This window comes from Bos taurus, chromosome 7 (genome assembly GCF_002263795.3).
Source record: "Bos taurus isolate L1 Dominette 01449 registration number 42190680 breed Hereford chromosome 7, ARS-UCD2.0, whole genome shotgun sequence".
Taxonomy (NCBI): domain Eukaryota; kingdom Metazoa; phylum Chordata; class Mammalia; order Artiodactyla; family Bovidae; genus Bos; species Bos taurus.
Genome location: NC_037334.1, coordinates 69,174,559 through 69,194,457, shown reverse-complemented (window position 1 = coordinate 69,194,457; position 19,899 = coordinate 69,174,559). Strand labels below are relative to the sequence as shown.

The window sequence follows — 19,899 nt, the reverse complement described above, 5'->3', positions numbered from 1 at the left end:
AGGGATGGAAACTGTGCTCCCTGCAGTGGAAGCATGGAGTCTTAACCACTGGACCACCGGGGAAATGGCTAACTTTCTATTGTCTCAAGCCACCCAATTTCTGGTAATTTGTTACGCACTGGGCACAGGAAACAAATCCACTATGTTTGTGAGCCTTAGAGATAATGTATTACGATGTGCTTAGTATCATTACAGTGCATAAGTAAGCTGGTTTTCAGTACATGTTAACTTTCATTAATGTAAAATCATGAGCAGATGTTTTCTAAAGTGTCTTGGTGATGCAAACCATTGCATATGGCCCCTGTGAGTGTTTTCAAGTAAGAATGACAAGAGAAAAACATGTTGAGACATAGCATGTGTGGTTACAGTTTGTCAGCGTTTCCCGAGTTCTGGGTCATGTTGTGTGATGCAGTCTGCCTTCAGGCAGCTTCTGGCTGAGGAATGATCGTCAGAAAGGGATAATGATATCGTCAATCATGGTAACAGCTACAAAGTAGGAGATGCCTTTATAGCAGGCTCTGTTGTGCAGTCTCTACATAGTTCATCTAATGGAATCATCACAGCAACCCTGTGGGTTGTCGTTACCTGTGTTAGTCCTGTTTGGCAGATGGAGACCCTGAGGCATGGGACAGCACGAGTTGGTCACAGTCACCTGGGTGGGAAGGGTAGAGCTAGATCTCTTTGACTCCAAGCCCAGGCTCTTAGCTGTGGCCTCAGATTGCCTCGTGGAAGCCCTGTCCTTACTCAGTATGCTCTTCGATGAACACTTGGTGTTCTCTGATATTCTGCCTGCCTTCTTCCCTTTCCTTCTGCCTTCCCTGGTTGGATTTGGATTTCGGTGGATTGTAATGATGTAACCTCGGCATGTTAGATTCAGAGTCTGGCTCCTTGTACCTACTGGAGGTGTAAGCTTTGACAAGTTGCTTTACCTTTGCAAGTCTCAGTTTCCTCATCCACATGATGGGGCCAAAAGTAGTGGCCACCTTGTCAGATGTGGTGTGTTATTCGATGATGCAGTGCTCTTCGAGGACTTACTCTGTGCCTGGTGCACTGTGAGAGCCCAAGAGTCGCTATTATTTGTATTTTGCAGGATGAGAAAAACATTTAAGAATGTAGTAAGAGGGAATTCCCCTGAGGTGGTTTCCAAATGTAATTAGGAAGATGACCTTAAAGTCCATTGCCCTTGGGAGGAAACTCACTTCTGCTCCCCTGCTGTGCCCTGTTTGACCTAACTGTATCTCCAGAATACAGCTTTGCAGGGTTGTCCAGTCGGCCAAACTGTACCTCTTGTCTCTGCCTGCAGAATCTGTGCCCTCCCTAGGCGAGGCTCTGAACTGTCTGATAAGCAGGTAGAATTTGTTCACCATTTCCGGCTCTATCTCCTTCCAGGGACCTGCAGCCAGGGCTGCCTGTGTAGCCAGGAAGGATGTCCATGGTTTTCTTTTGTCTCAAGCTTATTTCTCCTGGCGGCCCTTCAGCAGGAGCACAGGGTAAAATGAATGGAAGGAAGCTGTCAACTGCCCTGTTGGCCTTAGATGGACCTTTGTCAGAGCAAAGGGAAGCTGTGTATTTGGAGGAAGTCGGGAGTTGATTCTTGAGTTTGAGGAACCCTTGACCATCAGCTGTTTACCTTAAGATAACGATAGCTGACATCCAATGAGTGAACATTTACCATGAGCATACTATTTTACGTAGTTTTTTTTAACCCTGTATATATTTCCATGTAAATTTATCCAAATGGGGTCATACTATAGCTTAAGTTTTATTATCTATTTAAAAAACTTTTTTGAAATACAGCATAAGAATCATCAATTATTTTTTTAACAATTACAGAAGAAATTTTTGGAGTGTTTGAAACTTTGACAATAAAATTCTAGAAAAAATTACACAAGTAATAAAGTTTTGGGCCCCCAAGTGGCTCAGTAGTAAAGAATCTGTCTACCAGTGTTGGAGACTCCGGTTTGATCTCTGGGTTGGGAAGATCCCCTGGAGAAGGAAATGGCAACCCACTCCAGGATTCTTGCCTGGGAAATCCTATGGACAGAGGAGCCTGGTGGGCTACAGTCCATGGGGTCACCAAAGAGTTGGAAGCGACTTAGTGACTGAACAACAAAATAAGGTTTTAAAATAAATGAGATCATACTTTATGTACCATTCGTAATTTTCTTTTTAATTATTTGGCTTCAATACCCTTCCACATTAGCTTATTTATAGACCTATTTCATTCTTCTTAATGATGACAAAGGATTCCACTGAATGGTTTCTCGCTGTTACAAGTAATGCTGCCATAATAGTCTTATGCATAATCTTTAAACATATTTGCAAATATTAGTGTAGGATAAATACCTCACAGTAGAACTGCAAGGTCATATAGCATATATGTCTAACATGTTTTAACTTTTGACGAATTGTGCTTCCCATTCCACAGATTCCTCCTCAAAGGCTGTACCACAGTTTGGGAGTCTCTTATGGATATATTTCTATGTAAATTTATGGGATCATTTTTAATGGCTGTATGATAGTTCATTTTATGTGTATGCCATAATTAACTTTTAAAATTTCTTATGATGATTTTGGGTAAACTCTGGGAGTTGGTGATGGACAGGGAGGCCTGGTGTGCTGCAGTCCATGGGGTCGCAAAGAGTCGGACATGACTGAGCAACTAAACTGAACTGAACTGATGATGGAAAATTATCAAATGCACACAGCAGTAGAGAGAATGATATAATGAATCCCCATATACCCATCATTCAGATTCAGTAAAAATCAGGATGCCATGATTAATTTAATCACCCATTTTGATGGGTATTCAAGCAATTTTTTCCTTTTGTTTCTCCCCCCACCCCCATTTTTACAAATAGTGCTAGAGTGGACACCTTCATGTTCTTTGAGAGGCATGTCTGGAGGATCACTTCCTAGATGTGAACCACTGGGTCACAGGGAATTTACACAGAACATGTGGGCAGATAAAGGCACTTTGCTTTTGGCTTCTGTGTAAGAAACCCACTGCCTGTGTTGAGAGAAGTTGTTTCACATGCTGTCACTAACTGGTTAGTTGCTGAGCTTGGGCAGTTGCTTTAAATCCAAACTTTGGGTTTTTTTTTTTTGTTTTTTTTTTTTACCAGCTTTATTGAAATGTACCTTACATACCACATAGTCGATCTGTTTAAATAAGTATGCCATTCAGTATTTGTTAGTTTATTTACAGAGTTGTGCAGCTATCATTATATTCTAATTTTTGAACATTTTCATCACTCTAAAAAGAAGCGATTAGCAGTGTTACAGGTTGAATGTGTTCCCCCAAAGTCATATGTCAGAGTCCTAACCCCTTCTACATCAGTGTCCTTATTTGGAGATAGTCATCGTGGATGTAATTAGTTGGGATGAGGTCATCCCGGAATAGCACCTAATCCAGTATGACTGGTGTCCATATAAATAGGGGAAATTTGGACACAGACGTGCACAGAGGGAGAATGCCATGTGAAGACTAGAGTGAAGTTATGTGGCCACAAGCCAAGGAAATAGTAGAAGCTAGGAGAGAGGCCTGGAACAGATCCTTCCCCAGTATCTTCAAAGGAGCATGGCCCTGCCAATGCCTTAATCTTATGTTTAACTTTTTAGAACTGTGAGATGATAAATTTCTATTTTTTTAAATCTCTAAGTCTGTGATACTTTGTTAAAGCAGCCTTAGCAAACGAATGTAAGCAGTTACTCCCCACGTTTCCCCAATGCCATCAGCTCTAGGCAACCACTAATCTGCTGTCACTATAGATTTGCTTACTCTGGATATTTCATATAAATGAGATTATCCAGTTTTTTTTTTTTTTTTTTTTGGTGACTGGCTTCTTTCACTGTGTAATGTTTTTGAGTTATTTCCATGTTGTATAGCAAGCATCTGTATCTCATCCCTTTTTATTGCTTTATAGTATTCCATTGTATGAATGTACTACCCTGTGCTTATCCATTCATCAGTTGATGGATCTCCTGCCTTTTAAGCCAGAGCTTACTTAACTCCACTCTACAAGTTTGATTTCAGCAAATTAAAAAAAAAATTGAAGTACAGTTGGTTTATAGTGTGTTAACAGCTGTAGTACTGTAAAGTGATTCTGTTATATATATATTCTATTAATATTCTTTTTATTATGGTTTATCAGAGGATATTGAATACAGTTAAACACCATTCTATATATAATAGTTCACTACTGCTAACCCCAACCTCCCACTCCATCCTTCCGCCAGTCCCTCTCCTTTGGCAACCACAACTTGGTTCTTTGTGTCCACAATTCTGTTTCGATTTCATAGAGAGATTCACTTGTGTTGTATTTTAGATTCCACGTGTAAGTGATATCATATGGGATTTGTCTTTCTCTTTCTTAGTTCACTAGTATGATAATCTCTAGTGGTACTCATGTTGCTGCAAATGGCTTTATTTGGTTCTTTTTTATAGTTGAGTAGTATTCTATTGTGTATGTATATATACCACATCTTTTTTTTCATGTTGTTAACACTTATTGACATACATAGTTCTTTTTAAAATTAATCTTTTAATTTTTTTTACAGTATACCTTGTTGGTTATATATTTTAAATATAGCAGTGTGTGCTACATCTTCTTTATCCATTCATCTATTAATGGACATTAAGTGTTTCCATGTCTTGGCTGCTGTGTATGTATCTTTCTGAATTATAGTTTTGTCTGGATCTGTATCCAGGAGTGGGATTTCTGGATCATATGATAATTGTATTTTTAGTTTTCTGAGAAACCTCCATACTATTTTTCATGGTGACTGTACCAACCTTCATTTCCACCAACAGTGTAGGAGGGTTTCCTTTTCTCCACGTTCTCACCAGCATTTGTTTTTTGTAGGCTTTTTAATAATGGTCATTCCCACTGGTGTGAGATGGTACCTCATTGTAATTTTGATTTTCATTTCTCTAATAATTAGTGATGTTGAGCATCTTATCATGTACTTTTGGCCATCTGTATGTTGTCTTTGGAGAAAAGTCTGTTTTGGTCTTCTGCCTACTTTTGAATTGGGTCGTTTGTTTTTTTGTTGTTGAATTGTATGAGCTGTTTGAATATTTTGGAAATTAAGCCCTTGTCTATCACTTCGGTGGCAAATACATTCTTCTATTCTGTAGCTTATCTTTTTATTTTGTTTGTGATTTCCTTTGCTGTGCAAAAGCTTATAAGTTTGATTGGGTCCCACTTGTTTATTTTTACTTTTATTTCTATTACCTTGGGAGACTGACCTAAGAGAAGATTGGTATGATTTATGTCAGAGAATGTTTTGCTTATATTCTCTTCCAGGAGCTTATGGTGTCATGTCTTATGTTTAAGTCTTTAAGCCACTTTGAGTTTATTTTTGTGGGTGAGTGGATGTGTTCTAACTTCACTCATTTACATGCTTCTGTCCAAGTTCCCCAACACCACTTGCTGAGCCTTTTTTTCCATTGTATATTCTTACCTCCTTTGTCGAAGATTAATTGATGGTAGGTGTGCGGGTTTATTTCTGGGCTCTCTGTTCTGTTCTGTTGATCCACATATCTGTTTTTGTGCCAATGCCATGTTGTTTTGATTACTGTATCTTGGAAGTATTGATTTCAGCAAATATTGATTGAGCATCTCTGTGTAAAGTCCTGTGCTAGGTGTTCTAGGGAGTAGATGCAAAGGCCGTATCCTTGCCCTCCAGCTATTTACTCTCTGTGGGAGAGAATATACTCACACAGCATAATAAGAGGCTGGTTATGGATTTATTTAATAGAGTTAAAAGTAAAGCGCCAAGGGAGCCATAAGGAAGAATTTCTGGTTGGGGGCTAGAGAAAGCTTCCCTAAGGAGGGTTCCTTGGAACTCTGTCTTGTGGGAGCAAGGAGGGGAGGCTTTGGGTGAAGGAGGGAGGAGAGATGAGTGGAAGAATGAGAAAGGAATTCAGACCGAGAAATTAATATATAAATATTTGGTCTGGATCTAGAGGAACCAAAACCGTAGTGCTAATAAACTCTTAGGAATAGAGTATTCCAGCTAGCCAAATCATTGTATTTCAGAAGAGTGGTATGTGGCAGTGGGGAAGGGGTTTCTTGCCCTTCCACAGTTGGGCTACCTGAGGATTTGAGTGACTTAGAGTTTACTTTTTTTTTTTTTGGTCGTCTTATTTTTGACCTTGAGTTGGGTTCTCTCTTGCTTCTGGTAAAACCACATGGTCAGAGAGGTAGGTATGATATTTTTAGGGAAGAGGCTTGAGGTGCAATTTAAAGCTGAGCTGTATTTCCTACACCTCGATGAGTAGAAGCTCTTTCTCCACCTCTCTCCATTGAAGGGAAATTTGGGGTGAGCTGAATGAATGGAGATGGACCTGGTGGATGGAGCCTTGGCCTGAGAGGGGCTGGTCTAAGGCAAATATAGCTTCTTCCACAACTCAGAGTGGGTGGGTGGGGTCTCCTGAGAAGCAGGGCCTGGAGAACAGGATGCAGATTGATGTATGCCTATGCATTTGGATTTGGGGGATGTGCTTAAAGTCCCACCTTACAGACCTAATTTTTCATCAAGGATGTGCCTAGATTATTCATCCAGATTCTGTGTAAGCTGGAGGATATCTCTGCTCTTCAGCATTTGTGCTTAGGAAATAGAACATGATTATCTGGAGAAGAGTTCTCCTCTATGGGAGGAGGAGGCCAGTTCTGAGGCTTCTGGACTGGTTCTGTCCTGAGATTTAATCTGATTTTAAGAAGGTAACCTTTACTCTTTCTCTATTTAGAACTCAGTGACATACACACACCTTTGGTTAATACCTTGAATACTGAATGAACAGGCTTTTGGGTACCCTGGAGCAAATTGCAGGTCTTGCTCAAACTTACCTGGAAGCAGTTATTGGGTCAGAGAATCCCTGGTTTTACTAACAAGAGTCTCCAGTGTATTGGGCTTCAGTTATGGATTACTCATTGGGAATTCTTAACTTCCTGTCTCTCTTACTTTCTCTTCCTTCATTTAACAAATACTATGCGTACCAGCTATGTGGCTGGCATTGGGCTAGGTCCTAGGTGTTCCTGGAAGAGTAACAGCAAGCAAGACACTGTCTGCTATCTTGGTGCTTGCTCAGTGGAGGAGAAAGATAAGCCAATCATTACTGACCAGTGTGGGGCATGCTATGATGGGGGGAAGTAGAAGGTACTGTGGGAGCATGGGGAAGGGGACCCTACCCTGGCTCAAGGGTTGGGGAAGCCTTTGAGGAGGAAGTAAAGTAAAAGGAAGAAGTAGGGTGGTGGTAGAGGGGTGGTAGAGTTGGTTTATACAAGGGGGTGAGTTCCACCCAGGGCCAGTAGCAAGAACAAAGGCCTTTGTTGATGAAATTAGAAAGCAAGAGGAAGGAAATGGTCCAGGTGGGTAGGGGAGAGTCCTTGAAGGGCCTTGTCGCCTCATTAAAAGGGTTGGTGTGTATCTTGAGGGCAACAGGAAGCTGACAAAGACGATTTTAATAGCCATATAGTGACAGCATCCAAAGCATGTAAGAAAGATTACTTAGACTGAAGTTTGGAGGATGGATTGAAAGGGGCAAGACTGGCAATAGTAATCAGACCTATTCAAAAAGCTTAGAACCTGAGGGGGAGATGATGGTGATCTAATTTAGGGAAGAAGTTGCAGATACAGGCAAAAGAGGTCAAATTCCAGAGATGTTTATAGGGTGGCATCATGGAGACTGAGAGATGGCTTGAATATGAGCTGAGGAAGAGGATGGCTTCCAAGGCCAATCTGAGGTTCCTGACTTGAGAAAGTAGCAGGACAGTGGTTTGAGCCCCAGGGTTTGTCCTTAGCTGGGAGCAGAACCTTGGATAAGCCACTTCTCTTCTCAGATCTTTAGTTTTCCCATTAGTTGAAGGTAATAACCCCTAGTCATCAACTTTGAAGGCTTGTGGTGGTTGGGAATCCACTGATAAAATCTATGTGAAAAGTAGCATCCTATACTCTTTCCATGACCCTAAAAGTCCTGGCAGAAGCGAAGTATGTCCTTACCCTGGTTATCTTTATAATTTGCACTCTTTGTATATAGACTTCCCCCCTTATCTACAATTCTAAGCACTTGGTCTCCCAGGAACTGGTGAGGCTTCGCTGAGAGCCTCCTTGTGGATTCTCAGATTGACTTTTGCTGAAAACAATGATATCATTGAGTGGGTGGAGCTGAGCCAGACTCCTCAGCCAGTTTAAGGAGAATTGGGGTCTTTATGACTTCTGTACTTATGGCTGTCTTCCAGGCCCCTCCGTAGCACCCATGTGCCCCACTGCCCCCTTTTCCTCCTCCTTTCACCCTCCTTGAGGTTACGGGTTTGCAGAAAACTGGCAGTCCCCATGTTTTCTTCTCTTGCATCAGTCTCCCTGGAGAGAGATCCAGATGGGCCACGGGGTAGAATGGCTGTATTATATCAGGCGTGGTTTCTCTTTCCAAGTCCCCCTTCCTGGGAAAGGAAGGACGAGTCTTGGGAAGGGATTCCCTTGGAGAAAGACTGAAGTGCTAGAGAAAGAGGGGCTCTAAGTGTTGGGAGAGATGTTAGATTCCTTGTATGCTAAAAGCTCTTTATCTGGCTTTAATGCTGGATTGGGGGCTTCGGTAAGAATGCAAAGGTAAAACTGGCCTTTCCTTTGTGTGATGACAGGAATATGGCTGTGGAAAAGGAGACCAGCAGTGTTGAGGATGGTGAGTCCCTGACCCCTAGGCAGCTCTTCTTCTCTCTGCTTTCCACACACCCACACTCGTGCACAGGCACCCCTCCTCCAAAGCTGTAGGCAGCTTGTTAGGGGAAATTGGGAGTTGATTGCTGCTCTGGTTTGCAGTAGTTCTAGCAAGGAAGGAAGTTTTTGGCCAGCCCGATAGGTTGTAAAACAGAAACTTGGTTTCTAGGGACCAACTAGTAATATCTACCTTCTGTGTGGCCTGTTGGTGTTTTCAAAGTACTTTCACAGATGGCATTGGAAAGAAAGAAAAATCAATTTCTGACTACCTGTTCAAGTTCTCAGCTGTAACAAAAGAGATTAGCAAGAGAAAAACAGAAGTTTATTAAAGTGTATACATGGGAGATACCCAGAGAAAAATAAGCGGCAGTTGGCAGTCAGGATTCTGTAGCATCTTCAACAAAAGACAATAAGTTTGTAGAGAGATGGTAGGAAAAAGGAAAGAGGTTTTAGGCTTCTAAAGGCAGTTAACTGTGGGAAGGTAAACATTTGGGAAATGCACGGTAGATAAAGGTTGGTTTGTAACATTTGTTGTGTAGATTGCTCTGGTACCGTCTCCAGGCTGATGGGGCCTAAAACTGTCTCGGATTAGCTTTTGTCTTTCCTGGTAGAGGACCGAGAACTGATGTCTCATTTTTAGGCAAATGGAAGGAGGACAGGGAACTTTCCTTGTATCTGCTTCTTCTCAGTTGCCTTCAGCTCAAAATGATCCTTTCACTAAAGTTGCACATCCGGGCTGCCATGATCTGCCACCCCTTCAGCCTCCTCTAATCCTCATGAGCGAGTTGCCACGTGGAGGGCAGGAAAGCAGTGCTTGCCTCCTCTGCATCACCTAGCACAGTGCCTGGCACATGATTGGCCTCAGTACATATTTGTGGAATGACTGTTCCAAAGAGGCCCTGCAAGTGCGTGGCCTGAGGTTCTGAAGAGGTACCAAGAGTTCAGAGCAAGTACATGATGAATTCAAGCCGGGAGGGACTTGGCCTTCCTGCGGTCATGTGCCCTGTAGTTTGTACCATATTATGCTGCTTAATAAGCATTCATTGATGAGATTTCATGAACATCCTTCCTCTCTGCCTCCTGGCAGTGTCTGGATGGCCCAACTCTTGGATTATCTACTGCTGACGATTAGCTAACTTTATTTAGACTGATGAGTTTTGAAGCAAAATACAATTGTGTGATGTTGGTAGGTTGCTTTTGTTCTTTTTCAAATTCTACATTGGTGAGAATAGAGGGTGGGGTGAGGGGAAGCACTGAACAGAGAGCCTGATTATATAAAGATTTTTTTTGTTGCTGTCTGAAATTTATTCACCAATCCCCCTCCTCTCCAAAAACTGCTTTATGAGCAGGGTATGAGGCAATAGAGTGAGGGAGAAGCTGAAGAAGTAAGGCTTGAAAGGGTCTAGGAAGTCAGGTGGTCTCTTCTGGTGCCACCAATGGTGTGTCTCAGTTCCAGTCATTTTCACCAGGTGTCACTCATCTTGAAATTCAATGAAATGAGACCTGAGTGTCCTAGTTTGTTATGACTAACTCCAGGTGACCCAACTCAGCACGCAGCAAGAGGGGAATATTTCTCTAAATGCAAATTTGGCACTGTTTTCACAGGAAAATGGCAGAGATACTGGGCAGTCTAGGATGACACATGTCCACTGTGATCTAGGAAGACTTTCCAAGTTCAAACCTTCTTGACGTGTACATTTGCTGTGATTTGTTCTTTAGCATGCTGAAAAACACTGGGCAAGGTTTATCAAAGTTACTGGGATATTTAATCAGAACCTAAAAGGGACCAGGAACTCACATTTAGGGCAGGTGCGTTTGTGGTCTTCACTTTTTGTTTGTTTGCTTTTATTCATGGGATGTCCTATCTACTCCCTTTTTCTAAGCATATTTTCAGAGGTCCTGTGGTCTTAGAGGTTTCTTTTCTTCTCTTGCCCCGTGTCTTATCCCCAAAGTTTACTATACAGTTTAACCATTGCCTCTTGCATTGACTTCCCTTTGGGTTAATCTGGTAACTGTGGTTATTTACCAGAAACTGTTTGCTAATGCACTAGTCACTTTTTTTTTTTAGCTTTCTCAGAAGTGGTAAACTTCTGAGTAGTACCCCATTTCCCCGAACTCTTCTTATCCAGTTCCCTAAGTGCCTGTATGGGTACTTTACAGGACACTGCAAAACAAACTTATAAACTCTTCTTGAGTGAGCCATGCTGCAGGCCTCTTAGGTCCCTGACAGTTAAGCATCCCCACCCCAAGAGGTCAGCCCTGTTTGCACAGACAGGTTATTCATCGTGGAGGCAGCCAAGAGTGAGGCCTGAAGAGGATTAAATGAAGGCCCTGCTGGCCAAAGGAGTAAACAGTGTTCATCCAAACATCCTTCGGTCAACAGCACAAAAGCCAAACACAGGACCAGGAGCTGGTCGGAGGGTGCCAGGTCTTGTAGGAACTGGGAGAAGATGTAATGAGATGCGATCCGTGAAAAACAGTGTTGATTTAATGCATTCTTTGGACACTTCCTTAATAGGAGGAAAGGCAACATGCTTTGGCTTTACGCCAGGCTTGTGGGTGGCACCATCTTGCTTTGTGGCACTGCTTCTGGAGCTGGCCCTCTGGCAGCCACGATGCTTGATCCAAGTGAGTGAGTGCAGTAGAGGAGATCTCCTACTCTTTACATCAGAAGCAACCTTTGAAGACCCTCCTTCCTTGGTTTTCTGTTCCCTCAAAGAGAAACACCTCTGCTCAAGGAGTGCCTCTGCCTGTGGGCCCCTTATTTGGCTTTAGGTCCTTGCCTTTGGCATGTTGCTTTGTTTCCATTCCTTTGGAGTCAGAGGTGAAATGAGCACTGCTTTGGAAGTCTTGGTTCTGAGACAGATCGAGCTCTCTCCTCCCCTTTTATTTCTTGCTCTTTGAAAACAAAAGACAACAAAACACTACTTACTGAATCTGTTATTTTGCCCCAAATATGGACACTAGCCATTATACTAGAATATCACTCTCTGCTTTTCAAAAGCTCTTCCCAATGTGTGCCTGTCCTGGGTATCACCATTTCCATTTGAGAGAAAGGGAAACTGAGGCTGGGGAGCTTGTGACGTGCTTATTATTACCTCTCTAGTTAAAAAAAATATGAATATAGAAATTTCCAAACATACCCAAAAGGAGAGAGACTAGTATTATTAAAACCTCAGAAACTCATTGTCTTGGTTTGAAAATTACCTGGTTTTACTCCATGTGCCCATATATATGTGTGTGTGCACACAGTCACTTAATTGTGTTCGACTCTTTGTGACCTCATGGACTGTAGCCTACCAGGCTCCTCTGTCCAGGCAAGAATACCGAAGTGGGTTGCCCTTTCCTTCTCTAGATCTTCCTAATCCAGGGATTGAACCCAGGTCTCTTGCATCTCCTGCATTGGCAGGCGAATTCTTTACCAACCGCACCACCTGGGAAGCCCATGTGCACTGCACAGAGCTCAGATCAGATCAGGCGCTCAGTCGTGTCCGACTCTTTGCGACCCCATGAATCACAGCATGCCAGGCCTCCCTGTCCATCACCAACTCCCGGAGTTCACTCAGATTCACGTCCATCGAGTCAGTGATGCCATCAAGCCATCTCATCCTCTGTCGTCCCCTTCTCCTCCTGCCCCCAATCCCTCCCAGCATCAGAGTCTTTTCCAATGAGTCAACTCTTCGCATAAGGTGGCCAAAGTACTGGAGTTTCAGCTTCAGCATCATTCCTTCCAAAGAAATCCCAGGGCTGATCTCCTTCAGAATGGACTGGTTAGATCTCCTTGCAGTCCAAGGGACTCTCAAGAGTCTCCTCCAACACCACAGTTCAAAAGCATCAATTCTTCGGCCCTCAGCCTTCTTCACAGTCCAACTCTCACATCCATACATGACCACAGGAAAAACCATAGCCTTGACTAGTCCTGGAGAAAATGTTAGCAATGATATCGGTAGAAACAAATACTTTATACTTTGCAAAGAGTTCTTTTGCTTTTGTTCATTTTATTAAGCAGATATTCATAGATACTTTTCTAACTTTGTATAACAATTCTATGAAGTAGATTCTATTATTTCCCCATTTTATAGATGAAAAAACTGAGACTCAGAGAGGCTAACTGCTGCTGCTGCTGCTGCTAAGTCGCTTTAGTCGTGTCCGACTCTGTGCGACCCCATAGACGGCAGCCCACCAGGCTCCCCCGTCCCTAGGATTCTCCAGGCAAGAACACTGGAGTGGGTTGCCATTTCCTTCTCCAATGCATGAAAGTGAAAAAATAAAGTGAAGTTGCTCAGTCGTGTCTGACTCTTCGCGACCCCATGGACTGCAGCCCACCAGGCCCCTCCGTCCATGGGATTTTCCAGGCAAGAGTACTGGAGTGGGGTGCCATCACCTTCTCCTAGAGAGGCTAACTAATTTGTCCAAATTCACAGAACTTAAAAATGTCATAGCTAGTATTTTGAATGTATTTTCTCATTTGATCCTGTCAGTGGGGCTATGAGATCATAATTATCACATTGTTTATTTGCTGTCTAGGAAACAGAGTTTAGGTGGCTCAAGTGAAAACATTTCTTTTTTTCACTAGTGAGCATTTGTCTAAGTTTTATTTATCTAATTAATGAGGGAACCAACAAAATGATAAAACTGGTTTAAAAATTGGATAGATAAGGGAAACATATATGTGTATATATACATATATATTTCAATAGTGGACAGAGAATGGTGAGATAACAGTGCTAAATTACATATAAAATTGGTTAATATCCTAGGGGCAATAAAATCATAACCTTGAGGGTTATCTTTTCTGTTAGGTGGAAATTCTTTGCATTGATGTTGTATCTTATTAAGTTTTTACAAGTTAACATCTACTCTTACAGGGTTTTACAAGAGCTGCCTTAATTAATTGTAAATAGTCTTTCAAAGCTACATTTCCCCCCACGGAGTCCAAAGAACCTCAGTCAGGCTTCTCAGAGTCTGCAGTTTGTCAGTGCTCTTGTATAACATTGAAAGGCACCACCGTGATCTTTTGCCTCATTTTCAGGGTTTGAAATGACAACTGGAGAGTTCAACTGGTACTGAAACCAACCCTGTCTGGGCCCTGGATTTGCCCTCTAGGCCGGGCTGGTGTCATCTTTAGATTTTGAGAGGGTGCTTTAGGAGGCTAGAAATGAGAAAAAGAATTAAGAATGTTAAAATTGGTACAATGGAGTAGAATTCCCAGAGCCTGAAAAAGCATCACCTGGAAAAACGATTAAAAATATAGATTTCTGAGACCTTCTCTAGAGACATAAATTCCCAGCCTGGGGTTTTATATTTTTCCACAGCATTTCCGGGTGGTGTTGTGTTACTGTGGCGAGTCCCATGATGACGGCATTAGGAATATGAGTGAGAAATGAAAGAGCCTGTGTTATCAGCACCACAGGTGGATGGGGTGAGGGTGCAGCTCCCCCAGAGAGGAGAAGAGGGGCCAGCACAGCTTACCTCCCAAGCACTACCAGTGTATAAGTGCCCCAGTACTCCTGAAAGAGCCAGATACGAAACAAGACCTGGGAGAAGGAGGTGTCAGTAAAAATAGCCACTGGGATGAGCAGACTAATATTTGTTTATGCTGAGCTTGTCTGGGTAGCTTGTTTTTCAAGGTAGTTTGGAAATTGTTATCACTTTATCTTCACTGATTTGCTTATCTATGGTAGCAAGGTAGGGGGATTGGACTCAGAAAGATGTTTTGCAAAGTTGTTTTAGTCCTGTCACTTCTCTTTCCCCAGAAGGAGTTTTAGAGAAACTTAGTTCTCTAAGTTTCTAAGAAGAAGTTTCTTAGAAGTTTCGAAGAAGCATTTGAAATTGGTCTGACAAGTCCATAGCCTTTAAGGGCTTCCCTGGTGGCTCAGTGGTAAAGAATCTGCCTGCCAAGCAGGCGATGTGAGAGTTTGATCCCTTGGTGGGGAAGATCCCCTGGAGAAGGCTACTCCCTCCAGTATTCTTGCTGGGAGAATCCCATGGACAGAGGAGCCTGGCGGGCTGCAGTCCACAGGGTCGCAAAGAGTCTACACAGCTTATCGACTAAACAATAACATATAATCATTAAAGGGACAGTTCTGGATTTGAGGGCTGTGAGCCTTGGAAAAGGTGAGTCAGTCGCAAAGAGTCTACACAGCTTATCGACTAAACAATAACATATAATCATTAAAGGGACAGTTCTGGATTTGAGGGCTGTGAGCCTTGGAAAAGGTGAGTCAGGGCTGTTGCAACTGCAGCGTGTTTGGGGTCTGGTCGAGTGTACAGTTTCCAGGCCACCATGTGCAATTCTGTTGTCCTTCTCTGAAGAGTGACCTTACATTTTATGTCCAGTAGTTGGAGGACAGTTTATTTTCCCAGTTGGGTTTCAGAAGATGCAAAGAGTCAGGAGATTGCTTGAGGACTTTGGGGCCAGGGCAGCCAGGGTTCCTCCCAAAGTGAGCACTGTAGTGAGCCTTGGGATGGTGTGTAATCTCTGCCTGCCAATGGGCTTGTGAGCCCCGAAGGCAGGGGTGGGAGGCACTTCTTCAGAAACTGCTTTTCCATCAAAGCCAGAAAAAGGAGGGGGCGGGGTGGGAAATCTTGGACAGTCCTTCTCTCTTCCTGGACGCACATCATTCACAACTCGTTTCCTGAAAAACCTAATACACTCCAGTGGTGAGAGACGGCTTCCTGCAGATCTGCTGAGCCAGCCCCTTGTCAGAGAGGAGATGAGAACAAGATGTGGTTGGAGAAGAAATGGCTGGGCTGAGCTGGGCTGCTCAGGGGCTCTGCGGCCCCGTCTCTGAGGGGATCGTCTTTGGTGCTTAGAGCAGTGCCAAGGTACCACCTGGGCATGGGGGCATAGATGGGCCTAGCTTGGGGGCATTGGGGAGCATTTAAAAGCAGGGTTTTATGAATCAGTACAATTGCACAGATGGTAGTGATGAAACATGACCCTTCCTTTTGCTTCTAGAAGGAAGGATGACCTTCCTGGCTAATATTGCAACCCGATTTGGGGAAAGGATTATTGAGAAAAAAAGCAACTGAAATAGCGCTGAAGTCCTTACATGTCCATCCTCTTTATCTTGCCCTGTGCTTTGCTACCCCTTTTCTCTTCTCTGCATATATTCTCACATCTAAGAGCCAGGAGCCTCCTTTTTGTGGCATCACATGTTCTCAAAACTGCTGTCATCACCATGAAATTGTTCCTTGGACTACTGCTGACAATGTTTTCATTTTATGCTTCTGCTTTCTAATATGCTTTTTCCTCCCTTGGAGAAGGAAATGGCAACCCATTCCAGTAATCTTGCCTGGAGAATTCTATAGACAGAGGAGCCTGGCAGGCTACAGTCCATGGGGTTGCAAAGAGTCAGGCACGACTGAGCAACTATCACTCAGCTATCACTTCCAATAGAGACAGAGAAGACAGCTGCTTAAAAAGTGGTCTGGTCGAACAGACTTGGCTTTGAAACCTGCCTCTGACGCTGTGCTGTGACAGCTTGGACAAGTTACAGGTCTTGAGGTCGCAGTGTCCTCAGAGGTATGTTGTGAAGGTGAAATGATTTCACACTTAAATAAATACACATGAGCTATTTTGATGGCAACTTTTTGGGGTTTCTTTAGCTCAGAAAGATACAGGGTGCGATGGATGAGACAGGTGGATATTTCTGAGGTTTGCCTGCCTTAAAAATATGTTGCAAACTTGCGGTCTAGGGTAGTGGTTCTGCATGAGAATCATTCAAAGAGTTATTACAACAGATGACTGGGCTCCAGTATCAGTTTCTGTGATCTTCAGGCCATCTGGGATGAGGCCGGGCAATCTGCATTGTTTTTTTTTTTTTTTTAAACAATCTGCATTTTAAACTAGTTCCTAGGTGATGCTGATGCTGTTGATCCTGAAAAGGGCAGTTAGGTGGAAGAATTGTTTCGTGTAGACTCAGAAGACAGAATGAGGCCAGTGGGTACAGATTACAGAGAAAGGTAGCTTTTGGTTCAATGTAACAACTTTCTCTAACTACTGTATGTGGTCAGGAATGGAGTGGGTGGTCTGGAGATGTCTAGTGCAGGATGGCCATTTGGCAGATTTCTATACAAGGTAAAGGATTCATTTGTTTGTTCATTTATCCATTCATCCACTTTTTCACAGAATAAACCTGCCTGGTGCTAGGAGCTGAGGAGAAGCCTTGAACAAGGCAGCCGTGTGCTCCCTGCTCTCAAGGAACACATAGTCTAGCCAGTGTGGCTTAATGATTCTTGAGGTCTCTCTCAATGCTGAGGCTCTGAGTGACAGAGGCAGAACCTCAGAACAAGGAGGTGTAGAAAGATGGTCACCGTTCTGAGGACATGTGGCTGAGAACCGACAAGAATTTGGACTCCTCTGAGGTTGTCTGGATTGCTCTCTTTTTTGGATCATCCTGGTGTTACTAGATGAACATTCCACCCCACCCCTCAACTCCCAAGATGTAGAAGAGGCTGAGGATGTGTTTCCAGGAGTGCACTTACTGTGGGAACATTCACGTCTGGCACCCGGAATGAACCATTAGATTCTGAACTCCTGACTGGCCGTCCATTATGCAGTCTGTGAAGTAGACCACAGAAATGAGCTGCAGGAATGAGCTCATTGTTTTCTCGCCTCTTTCAAGTGATACACTGGGGAGTTAATGGCTGGGGGGAGTTGGAAGGAAATAGGTAAATTCCGCCAGTTTTTCTCAGTTCTTCCCATCACAATCCCTGTTGAAAGCAATTGTGATAATCACTAACGTTTCCTGAGCTCCACTCTGAGCCAGGCCTGATTTTAAGTTCTTTTCATGCATTATGTCATTTTACTCTGATGACAAGTCTGTTGAGCAGAAGGGTTTTTGCAGAAGAGGAAACAGAGGTTCAGAGAGGTAAAGTAACTCCCTCCTGGCTATAGAGATAGTAAATGTCAGAGCAGGGGCTGAAGCTTAGTCTCTCAGATTCCACACCATGCCCTAAGCTCTTAGCATGCTCAGTGACTACCTCCTTCACTCACTCATTCATTCATTCAGTAATTAGTTAACACATCCTTCCTTTGAGTAAATGTTAAGCATCGGTATATACCGGTGAGCAAACAGCTTGGCCTGTGTCCTCCTGGGGCTTAGAGTTTATCTCCTTCAGACAAATGAGTGACTCTTCCCTTAGATCCTTGGCTGGTTAGATGTTAAGGAGAAAGAGGAAGAAAGAATCTGGCGATTTAGCTACTGACCCAAACTTGCCATGTAAATTGGAGTTTCTCTACACAAACTAGGTTTTCTGCTTTGCTTTGTTTTTACATCTCCCTGTTGGGTTTCTTTTCTTCTTGTTCAAGGCTGGATGTTGAAGGGCCTGATATTGTGCAGGAGAAGATCTTTTTGGCATTTGCCTTCTGACTATGCTCTGGGGGCGGAGGGGAATCTGAGAGTCTGGAGTCCCAGAACTTAGAGTTGGAAGTGACTCTGGAGTGACCCTAGAAACCCTCTTCAGTGACCCTGTCTTGTGGGAAATGTCACCTCTTACAAAACCAGGGTGGTCCCTGAGGATTCCTTTGGCTTTCTGTGCTGGCATCAGCTTGTATTTTTTTCTTTTTTAAAAGGCAGTTTCAAATTAGATTTTCCATTTTCAAAATAAACACATGATAATTATTTTTTTAAATCAACCAGTTTTTCAGAAATATACAGCTTACATTGTGAACATCTTCTGTAATCCCCTGAGATCACTACCACTACCGATAGGCATGTCCTCCTCCAGCTATTGTCAATGCATGCCCTAGGGTATACTGCTATTAGTTTTTCATTTAAAGGGATTTTAAAAGTACATACTTTCCTGAAATTTTTCTTTATCTGACTCCATTTTAAACATCTTTCCATAGTAAAAGATATAGATCCACTTAATTCTTTTTTGTTAGACTCCAATTTTTAATGATGCCTTCCATTAAAAACCATTTTGCTTCCTGACCTCGATTTTCTTTAGATTCATTCTGCTTTTAATGTGGCTGAACTAGTTGAAGAATCCATTTGGCATTTTTAGTTCTCTTTTAACTTTCAGAGAAATTCTAAAGCCTCATTCGGGGGTCACCTTGCCTTGGGCGAGGGATTCTTAACCTCGGCTTCTAGAGGTCTGTAACAGGAGAGAAACCAACATCCAGTTTTAGAAAGGAAAAAAAAAGAAATATTGAAAAGGCAACACATAGTACCAGGTCACAGGAAATCTGAACCATTAGGTCTCATAAAAGATGGGCAAAGGAAACTTCCAGAATCCTTGTAGCAGGAACAAGGAGCAGATAAATAGCTCCCATCTGTTACGTTCTTGCAGCATTACTCCATTGGCTTGGCTTGCACAATGGGCCAAGGCTAGGTAAGATTCCTTGATTGTCAGTCTTAACAAAACCTGCAACAGGGAGGAGGGATTCCCTTAAAGAATGGTTGGTGTGCTGATACCAAAAGTTAGTGGATGTGCTGGGAAAATAATCAATTAAGGTATACAGTAGGGTCCATAGACCCTGGGAAATTCTGTGAGTGTGTTTGCACGTGATCTTCCCAGGACCCAGAACAAATTAAGATCTAATATCACTGCTTTGGTGGTCAGCAGCATCTGGTTGTGGCTGAATTAACTGATGATCCCAGTGAACACAAAATTCATAACAAACTTCATTCTGTTTATCTTTTTATTCCTTAAGCCCTTCCATAACGCTGCCCTATTCCTTCTGCATGGAGATGCTTGGGGGTGGTTCTACCAGGTTCAGTTAGAATCTCTGGCTACTGTTCACAGGAGGGTAAAGTCTATCTTCTAAGGAGACAAATGTCTTTTTTTATTCTATTCAGGCACCTTTTTGCTCCAGCCTACACAGAAACGTGTTATACTCCAAGTGGCGATGCTCAAACCACCACCCTGAAATCCGAGGTAAGTTCAGATCAACACTTTATCTCCCAGGCAGCTTCCCTGTCCCAACCCCACCCCTAGGAAGCCAGGAGAGAAGCTCAGTGGAGACAATGCCTCCTCTTAAGGAACTGATTCCCTGATTGAGATCCAGGGAATGAGCAGGAAAAACAACATACGAATTTGTTGTTTCATGGATTTATAACGCTTTGCTGGCTAAAAAGGTGAAATAAACCATATTTTAAGCTTATTGCATCTGATTAAAATTGATACAAATCACTGTATTACCCACTTCCTAACAAAAATATAAGTAAA

General features: G+C 42.9%; 1 protein-coding gene across 8 annotated transcripts in view; it reads left to right on the top strand.

Moving 5' to 3' along the window:
* The window catches only part of ADAM19 (ADAM metallopeptidase domain 19), a 91,913-nt gene that overhangs the window by 15,445 nt on the left and 56,569 nt on the right, over nt 1–19,899 (top strand). For 4 of the 8 annotated variants that reach the window (XM_015472341.3, XM_059888804.1, XM_059888803.1 and 1 more), the window contains one exon: nt 19,530–19,608. In XM_015472341.3, coding sequence (XP_015327827.1) covers nt 19,530–19,608 — 79 coding nt within the window. Of the gene's footprint in view, nt 1–14,741; nt 15,550–15,573; nt 16,250–16,280; nt 17,398–18,115; nt 19,063–19,529; nt 19,609–19,899 lie in introns of those variants that run through there. The other 4 variants (XM_015472343.3, XM_059888806.1, XM_024995279.2 and 1 more) reach the window with 4 other exon arrangements.